At 46.2% G+C, this 13,621-nt stretch overlaps 1 protein-coding gene across 3 annotated transcripts in view; it reads right to left on the bottom strand.

Moving 5' to 3' along the window:
• LOC105490112 (cellular repressor of E1A stimulated genes 2) overlaps window positions 1-13,621 on the bottom strand; it is an 81,247-nt gene that overhangs the window by 45,694 nt on the left and 21,932 nt on the right. Inside the window, exon 3 of one of the 3 annotated variants that reach the window (XM_011755426.2) lies at window positions 1,489-1,602. The exons of the other annotated variants lie outside the window; for them this stretch is intronic. Within the exon in view, the coding sequence (XP_011753728.2) occupies window positions 1,489-1,602 (114 nt within the window). The remainder of the gene's footprint in view (window positions 1-1,488; window positions 1,603-13,621) is intronic. 3 annotated transcript variants of the gene reach the window in all.

Here is a 13,621-nt window from a genome sequence, read left to right as displayed (position 1 = left end):
TACTTAAAATAAAAATTAAAAACAAGAAAATAGGAAATGAACTTAATGAACCCACTGATCTAGGGAAGATTCTGGCCTCTTCTCATTGCTTATAATAACATGTGAAAGAAGAGAGGAACTCAAGAACTAGAGTTGAGTTTAAAAGCTAGCAATAAAAAATAAAAATAAAAAATAGGGCCGGGCGCGGTGGCTCAAGCCTGTAATCCCAGCACTTTGGGAGGCCGAGACGGGCGGATCACGAGGTCAGGAGATCGAGACCATCCTGGCTAACACGGTGAAACCCCGTCTCTACTAAAAAATACAAAAAACTAGCCGGGCGAGGTGGCGGGCGCCTGTAGTCCCAGCTACTCGGGAGGCTGAGGCAGGAGAATGGCGTAAACCCGGGAGGCGGAGCTTGCAGTGAGCCGAGATCGCGCCACTGCACTCCAGCCTGGGTGACAGAGCGAGACTCTGTCTCAAAAAAAAAAAAATAAAAATAAAAATAAAAAATAAAATAAAATAAAAAATAAAAACGTTTGTGCGTGCACACACACACACACACACATCATCTGTTTCTTTAAGTATTGAAAGCCATGAGCTCATGTGACCATATCCAATCCCAGTAATTCTAGTTTTCTCTGATTGTGCCTTTAGCCTTTTCTGTGTCCTTACAAGGCTTGCTTATTCACCGCATCCATGTGTGCAGGATCTTCCTCTTCCCGTGGGGTTGTGGATCGCCCCTCCAGCTCAACACTTGCCTTCGTGTTACCCTCCCTCTACTGCAGACCAATGCCTTCTAGCCTGTTTCCATCGCTGCACCAGCCCGCACCCCAGCTCCGAGCCTCCATTTCTGGCTGCCCCTGCATGGACACCTGTGGAAAGGCCACCCCGCGTGTGTGCGCCATCCTCAGCTTGTACAAGCTCTGACTCCAGGCTGGGCCGCCCTCTCACTTGTGTGGACCCCTACAGCAGTGGTTCTCAAACTGTAGCATGCACATCAATTTCCTGCAGCATGCCTTTTACAATACAGATTTCTGAGCCTTGTTTCCGGAGAGTTTGATCAAGTAAGCAGGTGGAGGTGGGGTCCGTAAAACTGCATCTAAGTCAGCATCCTACTGATTTAAGGGTGAGAACACCACACTGCGAAACGCTGTGCTGGCATCCCCAGCAGGCAATGTGCTTTGTTTCGAGGGGATGCTTGAAAATGTTTGTGGTGTTGACGAGAAAGGCTCAGCTCTTTTTGAGGCAAGGCAGGGCATCGTCAAAGGTTGGAAGTAGGTAGCAATTGTACCTGGAATAGCTCAGTGCGGTGCTCTCCAGAGGCATTCACCTGGCTTCTGCTGCCACTGCTAGTGATCTCCACAGCCAGGCTAGCTTGGTCCTATTACCACTGAAGGGCAGTGGAGACTAATCACTGTCATTGCATCAGAGGCATCAAATGGCACAGTCTGACCTCGGCTTATTATTATTGTGTATTTCTAGGCATAAAATTTTAAAGCATTTACACACCTGGAAAACATGGCTTGCTTGGCAAATTCTACTTCTTCTGGAGACACTGCGATCATCTGGCCAGTGAGTGTTACCCGGACACATTGGGGATCTTCCGGGTCAACAATGTTTTTTCTGCATGTGAAAAACATTTTTTCGTATATCAGAACAAGGATAGCACATCAGCTGGCAATTCTAACGATTTTATAAAATTAAAAATAGTACTCACATTCCTGGTTATATCATTCAGGTTATGTGATGGATAGTTACTTTAAAATACCCAGGCCTTGTAATAGGTGTGCTTGTGTAGGTTAGATATCAGTCTGCATTCTGGGGCAGTGAGATAACATCCGAAGCACCCTAGTCAAAAGTGCTCATTTGAGGGTGGAGGAAATTGAGACAGGAAAGTTTCCTGACTCCCTCGAGGGGCTTGGGACAGTGGGGTAGGGTGGGGTTTTTTTGGGGAGTGGGGGTGCTTGTTTTGCTGAGCTCAAACCCCTTGCAGGAGGGGGAGGACACAGGTGAGCAGGTGCATGAGCTGGGGCGAGTGCCTTTTTTAGGCAGGAATGAACCCCTTACCAAGTTGTCCACAAACTCTGGAGCCCCAGAGGGCATGTATTACAAACAATGCTCTTTTAGTGGTTGCCATCAGCAGATGGCTTAGTGTTAACCAGCTCAGTGGTGAGTCGGGGTGACATACACCCTGACCTCTTGGTACCCGGCTTCTTGTCCGGCATCCGGGAAGAATCGGGTCATACAGACTTAAAGACTGGTGAGTGCAGAGGTTTTATGAAGCAGTGGAAGTGGCTCTCAGTAGAAGAACAGCTGGAAAGGGGCTGGTGCAGGAAGGTGATCTTTCGCTGAGACCTGGCCATCTCCAGCCAGGCTCCTCTCCAAAGTCGTGCCATCTGAAGTTAAGCTGTATCTATCCATTCTCTGACTCTCAGTTGCTGCTTCTCAAAGTCTGGCTGCTTTTCCGTCTGCCAGCTGCTGTCTGAGGTTTACATGGGCACAGGATGTGGGGGCAGGGCAGGCCAAAAAGCAACATTCAGGCTCAAAAACAGGAATGCCTGTTCTCATTCAGGGCTTCAGGTCCAGGCTTGAGGGTGGAGCCCTCGCCAGGGACCCTGCCCCCGTTCCTATCAAAATGGGGAGTTATTATTCAAAGGGAATGATGTTTCAGTTCTGCTACGAATAAGTGCTAGAGATCTGCTATACAACATAAGAGTTCACAAAATAATATTGTGCATGTAAAAATTTACTAAGAGGGTAGATCTCATGTTAGGTGAGTTTTCTTTTCTTTTTTTTTTTTTTTTTTTGAGACGGAGTCTCGCTCTGTCGCCCAGGCTGGAGTGCAGTGGCGCGATCTCGGCTCACTGCAAGCTCCGCCTCCCGGGTTCACGCCATTCTCCTGGCTCAGCCTCCCGAGTAGCTGGGACTACAGGCGCCCACAACCGTGCCCGGCTAATTTTTTGTAGTTTTAGTAGAGACGGGGTTTCACCGTGGTCTCGATCTCCTGACCTTGTGATCCGCCCGCCTCGGCCTCCCAAAGTGCTGGGATTACAGGCGTAAGCCACCGCGCCGGGCTCTTTTTTTTTTTTTTTTTTTTTTAACTGCAGAAACAAAACACATCAAATGGACACAAGAAAACTTCGGCAGGTGTTGGATGTGTGTGTAATATGAGTGGCATCCCTGGAGTAGCGCAATGCATCTGTTTGGATCCAGCAGTGACTGGAATAAGGGCTTTCAAATATTGCCATCAGAACCTGCACTGGAGGGTCCCTTAATCAGCAGAAAGTGTATTAGAAATAATAAGAACAGTAGTGTGTGATCGCATTTGTGACTGCTTGCTAAGAAATGTTTCTGCGGTGACAGAGTTATCCTAAGACGTGTTTCCATTTTAAAGGTCACCTGGCAGTGAGGATGTGGGGAAGAAAACTTTTTCTTCTTCTTTTTTTTTTTTTTTTGAGACGGAGTCTTACTCTGTCACCCACGCTGGAGTGCAGTGGTGAAATCTCGGCTCACTGCAACTTGTGCCACCCGGGTTCAAGCAATTCTCCTGCCTCAGCCTCTCGAGTAGCTGGGATTACAGGTGCCAGCAACCATGCCCACCTAATTTTTTTTTTTTTTTTTTTTGTGAGACAGAGTCTCAGTCTGTCGCCCAGGCTGGAGAGCAGTGGTGCAATCTTGACTCACTGCAACCTCCGCGTCCCAGGTTCAAGCAATTCTCCTGCCCCAGCCTCCCGAGTAGCGGGGACTACAGGCATGTTCTACCACACCCAGCTAATTTTTGTATTTTTAGTAGAGACGGGGTTTCACCATATTGGGCAAGCTGGTCTCAAACTCCTGACCTTGTAGTTCACCTCCCTCGGCCTCCCAAAGTGCTGGGATTATAGGCGTGAGCCACTGTACTTGGCCCAATTTTTGTATTTTTAATAGAGATGGTATTTCACCATGTTGGTCAGGCTGGTCTTGAACTCTTGACCTCAGGTGATCCACCCACCTCAGCCTCCCATAGTGCTGGGATGACAGGCATGAGCCACCGTGCCTGGCCTGTGGGGAAGGGAACTTAAAGCTCTCACCTACCTCTAATCATGTCAGGGTGCCTATTTCTGGAAGAAGCATAAACAAGAGAATCTGATTCTCCAAATGTCGTTCAGATAGTGGCTTCATGTAAATCCACAAGGGAAAGCTCTTCTTGGCCACAGCTTGTGCCTTATGCTGTTGCAAGCTGTGTCCATAAGTGTTTGGGAAGATGGTTCAAGGATAAGGCAGCACAATGATAATATCAGTCACTTACATTCACATAGTGTTTCTGGTATTTCTAAAAGGCTTGTATATTCCATCATCTGCTGCTGTAGTAAGATTTGTCAATTTTTATACCAAGGACATTTGTACATCACCTCATTTTGTTTGAGCTTCATGACAACCTTAGGAGGTTTTATTATTAACCCCTGTTTAGAAGTAAGAAAAGTGAGACTCAGAGGATTTAAGTTGTCCAGGGCCATGGTGCTCACAGGGGTGCAGCCAGGCCTGTAGGACCCTATCTTAGGTCCTCTGGTCTCAAGTAGAAAGCTAGGCTACCTCCCAGCTACTTGGGAGGCTGAGGCGGGAGAATGGCATGAACCCGGGAGGCGGAGCTTGCAGTGAGCCGAGATTGCGCCACTGCATTCCAGCCTGGGTGACTGAGTGAGACTCCGTCTCAAAAAAAAAAAAAAAAAAAAAAAAAAAAAAAAGCTAGGCTACTTGTCATCTGGTCAGAGTCTCACTGTCTCCCAGGCTGGCATGCAGTGATGTGATCTCAGCTCACTGCAACCTCTGCCTCCCGGGTTCAAGCGATTCTCCTGCCTCAGTTTCCCAAATAGCTGGGATTACAGGCTCACACCACCATGCCCGGCTAAGTTTTGTATTTTTAACGGAGGTGCAGTTTCACCATGTTGGCCAGGCTGGTCTCAAACTCCTGACTTCAAGTGATCCACTTGCCTCGGCCTCCCAAAGTGTTGGGATTACAGGCGTGAGCCACCGCATCTGGCCCCATCTGGTCCCTTATATCTGGGTATATCCCAGACTTGACCCCTCCTCTATCTCCCAGATCCAATCAGTCCCCAAGGTTTATAGATTCTTTATCCCAATATCTGATTATAAACTTTTAAATATCATGCTAGGACATTTTCTCAAAAGCTTGCCTTGGAGTTAAAAAAAAAAAAAAAATACTACCACATGAGAAAAAAAGAGCCTGTTGCATAGAATTGTTTATGATGGCAAAAATTGGAAGTAACCAAAAAGCTTAGCAGTGGGGAAATACAAATATTAAGTTTTATCAATACTATAACATACAGCCTTTAAAATACATGAGATAGAACTATAGGTGTCCATGACAAAGATATAAGTAAAAATGTTACAGGCAGTGAATCCGTATGGGTCTGCAGCAACCTCAATTCTTGCCTCCTCGGAAGAAAGAATTCAACTGAGGGGGGGCGTAAGGCAGAGTGAGAACTGAGGCAAGTTTTAGAGCAGGAGTGAGAGTGTGTTAAAAAGTTTTAGGGCAGGAATGAAAGGAAGTAAAGTACACTTGGAGGAGGGCCAAGCTGGCCACCTGAGAGATCAAGTACGTGGTTTGACCTTTGACCTAGGGTTTTATACATTGGCACACTTCTGGGGCCTTGCATCCCTTCTCTCTGATTCTTCCCTTGGGGTGGGCTGTCTGCATGTGCAGTGGCCTGCCAGCTCTTGGAGGGGAGCATGTGCAGTGTGTTTATGAACTTGTACACACACTCACTTGAGACGTTCTTCCCTTACCAGTCAAGTCTTCCTATAATGTCACATACCAGTTAAATGCTGCCATTTTGCCTCTTAGTGCACACGTGTGAGCCCACTCACCCAACTCCTGAGATATTAGCAGGAAGTCGCTGATCACCAACTTCAGGTTTTTTCTATCTATTGGGAGACTGCCTTTCCCTGGTACTGGGTGTGACCAATCATTACTTTAGAGAGACAGTTAACAACCACCTGACCACCACCTGATAGTCACCTGACATTCCTGGTCGGGGTAGGAGTGGGCCCTCTCCTGGCCTGCCCGTGTCTGACTAGTTACTTACAGTAACAAAAACAGTTGAAGAAATTTTAAAAATCTCTGGACCCTCAAACTCCTTATGCCAGAGGGAAGGTTAAGTCTAGAGGTTGAGTTATGCAACTCCCTCTTCCAAATAAATCGCTGTTACCAGCATTATGCATCGGCCAGACTCCCAGGGAAAAGGGAAAAGGCCTCAGGGGTCTCCAAATGACTGCCCCCACAGACCATTCATAAGTAAATTTTTTGCTGGCCTCCCATAAACAAGGACATGCCAATTGTAACTTCAGGTGTGCAATCTAAGTCTAGCTCCTGAAACTAAAGTCTGTTTGATTCCATGCTGATAATGGAATTGACATTCAATTGCAAGCTTATCTTCCCAGGTGCAGAACAAAGACAAGACTAGATCAATCATTCCTCTGCTTACCCAGAGACACTGGCATAATAAATTCTTCCTTTACTCCCTTTTTTTCTTTCAAACATTCACCTTATCCTATGTAAAATGTTGATTTACCAGGCACTAACTAAAGTCTCACAAAGATATAACCATTGCCTTACCACCTACCTGCCTCTCTTCCTACATGCCTTTCTCCCCTTTAAGAAAATGTACAAATACTAAACCTCCTGAAAACCTCTTCAGGAAAACAGCCACAGATAGGTCTGTGGCTTGCATGTTCCTGGACATGCCCAGAGGTTGGCTTAATAAATCTAAACTGACTGAGACACTTGCTTCAGTGACTCATTTTGGTTAACAGGAAAAATATGTGCTGTGCGGCTCCATTAAAAGAAGAAAGAAAGGGCTGGGTGTGGTGGCTCACACCTGTAATCCTAGTAGGGGAGAAGACCACCCCTCATATTGTCTTATGCCCAATTTCTGCCTCCAAAGAATGAAGAAGTAAAAACTAAAAGGCAGAAATGAAATCCACAGGCAGATAGCCTGGCACCACACCCTGGGCCTGGTAGTTAAATATCGACCCTTGATCTAATCAGTTATGTTATCTATAGATTACAGACATTGTATAGAAAAGCACTGTGAAAATCCCTGTCCTGTTCTGTTCCATTCTAATTACCAGAGCATGCAGCCCCCAGTCACGTACCCCTGTTTGCTCAATCGATCACGACCCTCTCACGCTGACCCGCTTAGAGCTGTGAGCCCTTAAAAGGGATAGGAATTGCTCACTGGGGGAGCTCGGTTGTTGGAGATGTGAGTCTTGCCGAAGCTCCCGGACGAATAAAGCCCTTCCTTCCTTAACTCGGTGTCTGAGGGGTTTTGTCTGTGGCTTGTCCTGCTACACTAGCATTTTGGGAGCCTGAGGCGGACAGATCACCTAAGGTCAGGAGCTCAAGACCAGCCTGGCCAACATAGGTGAAACTCTATCTCTACTAAAAATACAAAAATTAGCCGGGCATGGTGGTGGGCAGCTGTAATTCCAGTTACTCAGGAGGCTGAGACATGAGAATAGCTTGAACCCGGGAGATGGAAGTTGTAGCGAGCCGAGATTGCACCACTGTGCTCCAGCCTGGCCGACAAAGCAAGACTCAGTCTCAGAAAAAAAAAGAAAAAAAGAAAATTATAATCTGTGATAGATACTGCAAAAATGTGGTTGTTAAGTTATAAACTTTTCTTGTGAGTTAAGAGGAAAGAATGATGGAATGTAATCTACATAACAAAAGCTAAATCTATATCTTTGTACAAATAACTGAGATGCATAGGAGAAAAGAAGTAAAAATTGTAAGAAGAAACTGAATTCACATATATGAAAAATATTTAGAATTTGTGTCTGAATGATACTGTCATTAGTTGCACCCAATTTATTTGTTCACTATTAAAGCTAATTTCTTCATAAAATTGTTCTGTGATGAAAGCAATGAGATTAGCCTTCAGATGTAAGTCATTATAGAATAAGAACACAGTACATTTACATAGGGAGCATTTTTGCTTCTCTACTGTGGGTAATTACATAGAAATAGAAAGGAGATTATATATTTTAAAAAGCAAATAGAAAACTTTGCATTTACATCATGGAAAACCCAGCTAAACTTGGTATCACTTCCTTCTACATGTGGTAGGCAGGCCCCCCAAAGATGTCCACATCCTAATCTCTGGAACATGTGAATATATTCCCTTACATGGCAAAGAGGAAGTCGGTTGCTAATCAGCTGATTTTGGATCGAAGATCATCCTGGAAGGTTTGGCTGAGCCCAAGGCAATCACAAGGATCATTGAGTGGAAAGCGTTGAAGTGATTTGACTGAGAAAGACCCACCTGGCCATGGCTGGCTTCGAATACGGGAGGGGCACAAGCCCTGGGGTGCAGGCAGCCTCTCTCCAGAACAATAACATGATACATCTGGGTTATTTTAAGCCAGTAAAGTGTGGTAATTTTTCACAGCAGCAATAGGAAACTAATATACCATCTAAAGGAATTTGGATGGCAGCCCCACCCTTAGTCACAGGAGTGCAGCACACCTGTGGTTACTGGCAGCTGCGCCCCTGAAATGGCCAGCAAATGCAACACCAACTAGGCGAGAGGGCCCTGAGCACCCTGGGGACCCTGATGCACGCTGTCAATTGGTGAGAGGCTACTTTGGTAAACAGGGGCCACGGGAGGTGTTGCCCCTCCTCTGGGTGACAGATCTCATCTATTGTTGAGGCATCTGCTTCCCTCTCACACACAGCTTTCAGGAACCCTGGTCCATCCCCAGGTCCCGAGAACCTGGACTGCCTAAGCCAACCAGGGTATTCCAGTCCCTGGCTGTAGTGATGGATTCAGGGACTGGCACAACAGCAAGTTTGGTCACGAAAGCTCAAGGGGCTACTGGCTGAGGACTTTCAGAGTGGAACCCCCCCCCCAACTCTTCTTTGGAGTCTACCTGGAGAGATGCTCACTTTTGTTGGACATAAACAGGGCAGCATCTGTACCTGGGGAGGGGGGGCGGCTACACTGCATTACAAAGGAGCCACCCTTAAAATGAAACAGACACGACAGGAAAGAGGGAGAGGGAAAAAAATCTCATTTGGTTGACATTGTTTAGGCCCTAGGAAAAGCCTTCCTCTGAATTTTTCAGTCAGGTGAACTGTTAAATTTCTCAATTCTTTAAGTCCATATGAGTTTACTTTTCTATTTCTTTCAGCTGAAAGGTTCCTCACTAATTACAGGGCTTCAAGTTTCTGGAGCTCTGTTTGTCTCTATTCTTAGATGTGGTGGAGACATGCCCACCTAATGTTAGATGTATTAATAGCAATCAATGAGCTATTTTTCGTAAAGGCAATGAAGAAGCACCCTGGGGTGTCCCGTTGGGCTACCTCCTGCAACTTGAGCGAGCTTACTTATTTTTATTTGTGTTTCACTGGTGTGGGTGACCCTAGGAGCTGAAGGACAGGGGCTGTGTTGATTGCATCTCTCCTTCAGGCCAGTGGACATTCTTTTGGGTATTTCTCCCCTTTTCACCTGACTTTAGGGTTGGCTACCCATGCCCTGTGAGGATGGATGGGCAGCTTGTAAACCAAGAGGATTCAAGTCTCAAGGGTAGGACCAGAAAAGCCTGATCCATGCTCTCAAAGTGGCCACCTGGGGAGCCCAGAGGGATGTCCTTCCTGCTTGCGGACCCTGCCGGAGAGTGGCAGGAGCCATCCTGGACTGTGACGTCTGCCCTCCGGACCCTGACTGCGCTCACTCATCGAGGCTGGCCTGGTCCCCACCCAGCACTCCACAGGTGTCCTCTACTGGATGAAATGCTTGCATACCCAGCCAGGAGCTTCTTTTAACCTTTTCTATTTTTATTTTGCCTATAACAGAACCTAAAATGGTATATGAAGATTCAATCTAGGGAGTCAAGGGACCAAATATCTGTTCTTAGGGGGTGGGTTTCATGCCCAAGGCATGGATGCCATTGTATTAGGGGTTCCAGAAGCTTCTGAATCGGGAGAATGATCAGTCACAGCACTTTGTATGCAACGGAGTGGATTACATGACCTGGGGAGTCATAAAGGACACAATAAAGCAGTGCTCTCCACTACGTTAAATGATCTCCAATTAAACGTGAAGCTTGCCTTCCAGATAGTTAACCTTCTTGGAGATAAGTAATCCTCCTCTTGCTACAACAATTTCTTTTACACTCATATTTTTATGGGCTACAATTTTGTAAGAGCTTCATAAGGGATGCATTTTTCTAAAAATACATGTAACCTTCCCAAACACTTTATATCTTGATAGTATATTTAAAAGTCTGTTTTATTTTTATGTGTTGGTGTTCAGTGGTAAAGAAAAATGTTGGAGGAAAGGATGTGTTATGTTCTTTGAGGATTTCAGAAATTATACCAATATATATAAACATACTGAACAAATGACATTAAAATATTTGTTTAACCTTTGTAATATTTTTTATAATATAGAGAAAATTCGCTGGGCGTGGTGGTGCACACCTGTAGTCCTAGCTACTCAGGAGGCTGAGGCAGGAGGATCACTTGAACCCAGGAGATTGAGGCTGCAGTGAGCTATGATCATGCCACTGCACTCTAGCCTGGGCGACAGAGTGAGACCCTGTCTCAAACACACACACACACACACACACACACACACACACACACACACACACACACGAAAAAAGGAAATGGGTTGGACCGCCCAATCCTGCAAGTGATAAAATCACCATCATTGTACAATGGTTCTCAACTGGGAGAAGTTTCCTCTCCATAAAAAGCAACCGGAAATCTGGGGAGCATCCTGGTTTTCACAGAAACCTGGTTGAGGGGCTCTATCTCCTTGCACTTGGTGGGTAGGGGTCAGGAATTCTAAATGTCCTGCAATGTATGGGACGATCTTACACAAGGAACTGTCCTACCCCAAATGCCAATAGAACCCACTGAGATACGTCGCAAGGCTCTGTCTCTCCCTGATGTATCCAGCCAGATAGTAACAGTAGGAAGGTAGGTGTAGACCAGGCTTTCTCAACCTTAGCACGGCTGACATCTTGGGCTGGATGACTTTTTGAGGTGGGGGGCTGTCCTTTGCATAATAGAGTATTTAGCAGCATCCCTGGGCTCTACCTGCTAGATACCAGCAGCACCCCCCACCCGAACCCAAGTTGGAAGAACCAAAAAGGTCTCCAGACACTGCCAAATGTCCCTGTTTGAGATCCACTGGTGGAAACGCAGGTAAACTTTTCGACTTAGTGGAGGGAGAGGAGTGAGTTGCCTGGTGTGATTTCATACTGTGTCAAATAAGTATGAGCATCATCTGCAACTGAGAGAGAATGAAGGGGAGCGCTTAGGTTTGCTCTTTAAAAAAGGGATCTTACTGGGGAAATGAAATGGGATTTTCTAGGAGTGCTGAGAATGCATGCGAGGGTTCTGTTCATGAATTGAAAAGCGGCAGTCTCAGTTCGGCCACATCGGCCACATGGTTTTGGGCAGACCTGAGCCACCTGGGTGCAGGAACAGAGGAGGTGGAAGCAGGGCTTAAAGGTGTTGGGTATGGCCAGGCAGGAGGCGAGAGGGTCAGAGGAGGTGTAGGTGCTCTCAGGGCAATCGTGAAGACGGACCATGGAGTCTAACCTGGGCAAAGAGAAAGGGGAGCCAGGACATGCTGACAGTTGGGAAGATCGTGACAGGGACAAAGGGTTGGCAGCTCCATGTGGTCCAAGCATGTTGCAGGAGGGTTGCACAAGCAAGAAGGATACAGGGTAGGAGGCGTGGAATGGAAATTCTGGATGTGGTGCCTTTGCTAGCAAATCTGGAGTGTGGGTGGTGAGAACCTGGCTGGAGAAGCTAGAGTGTAGGATGCGCCCTCCACCCAGTGCTGAAGGCAAGAGAAAGAGGATGGCAGCAGAGACGAAAAATGCGAGGCCTGCACCTCCCACTGCCAGTTTTACTCCTGTTCCCCAGGGTAACCCCAGAACAAATAGGATTCTCCTCTTTGGTGTTAGCCTTTCCGGCATCTGCAGAAAGCACTGTGTCGTTCCTGAGACTGCTCCTTTCCGGGCTGGCTGCTTTCAGACATCCCAGCTTGTCCATGTCCCTGTTAAACTATGGGATCCAGAACTGCCCTCGAAACTCCAGCGGGAGGCGAGCAAGGTTGGGGAGGCATCTCACCTCCACCACCCTCTACTCCATCCTCCTAGGGATGCTATCCACAATAGCTCCCCGCTTCATCATCATAGGAAACCTATCAAAGAAACGAATGCGCTTTGGTGTGACACCCTTCCCAACCAATATTGCCTGTAGGTGGTCACTTCTTTCCATTCTCAGGGCACAGAAAAAGCTTGTCTATTTTATCAATATCTTTCTTTTAATTTTTATTTTACTTTACAGCATACCAGTATAATGCCTCATACTGTCCTAGTTAATTTTTTCCCTCAGTTTTCTTGCCCTTCTTGGCACCATTTTCCTGGTTATGACATTGGCTTCTCTTGACAATTTTCTATGTCTCCCAAATATGTAGTTTTCCGTATCTCTCACTGTATCAAGTTTCCAGTCGTTTCAACCCCAGAATCCTTCCTCTGGCTCCCAGACCCCTTCCCCCCACTTTTCAGTGTATTACAAAAGGTGAAGAAAGCAGAAACCTCCTACACAGAGTTCAGATGAAACCCCGCCCTACCAGTAGACCCTTTCGGTCATTGACCCAATTGTTCTTTCATCCACAGTTTCACACCCGTTGTGAAATTAGATATATGGGAAATAAATGTGAATCTGCCCAAGTTATTATTCCCCAGTTTACGTTATTCCATCTTGTCTATGAGAATACAACCATGCGGGTTTCTTCAAATGCCTCAGGGAAATCCACAACAGTTTCCTAACGCGTCATCACGGGAAAGCTATAAAAGAAAAGGATGGTCTTTGACATGACATCCTTCCCAACCAATATGGCCTGTAGGTGGCCACTTCTTCCTCTTCCTAGGGCACAGAAACCATCTCTTCGACAGCCTGTTCTAGAATCACTATGTAAGTTATTTGTGTTCACCCACAGATCCTCCCAACGTCTGATTTTTGAGACTCTGAATGACGCTTGCCCATTTTCAGGCTGTTGATGTCTCTTTTACCCCTCGATTCAGTGTTCCCAACCATGACTTCCCTGATTTCTCTGAATGAAATGTGTATTGTTCCGAAGCCTTAGACATACAGTTGGCCTTCCACATTCATGGATGTTTGCATCTGTGGATCCAACCAACCACAGACTGAAAATATTTAGGGGAAAAAAAAGCTACAGTATAAAATAAAAAATAATACAAATAGGCCAGGCGCAGCGGCTCATGCCTGTAATCCCAGCACTTTGGGAGGGCAAGGCAGACGGATCACCTGAGGTCAGGAGTTCGAGACCAGCCTGGTCAACATGACAAAATCCCGTCTCTACTAAAAATACAAAAATTAGCCAGGCGTGGTGGCAGGCGCCTGTAATCCCAGCAACTTGGGAGGATGAGGCAGGAGAATCGCTTGAACCCAGGAGGTGGAGGTTGTGGTGAGCCAAGATTGTGCCACTACATTCCAGCCTGGGCAACAGAGTGAGACTCTGTCTCAATAATAATAATAATAATAATACAAATAAAAAAATCAATATACTATCACAACTATTTATAGAGCACTTAA

The sequence above is a fragment of the Macaca nemestrina genome, chromosome 13, assembly GCF_043159975.1.
Source record: "Macaca nemestrina isolate mMacNem1 chromosome 13, mMacNem.hap1, whole genome shotgun sequence".
Taxonomy (NCBI): domain Eukaryota; kingdom Metazoa; phylum Chordata; class Mammalia; order Primates; family Cercopithecidae; genus Macaca; species Macaca nemestrina.
This window is presented reverse-complemented; position numbering and strand designations above follow the sequence as displayed.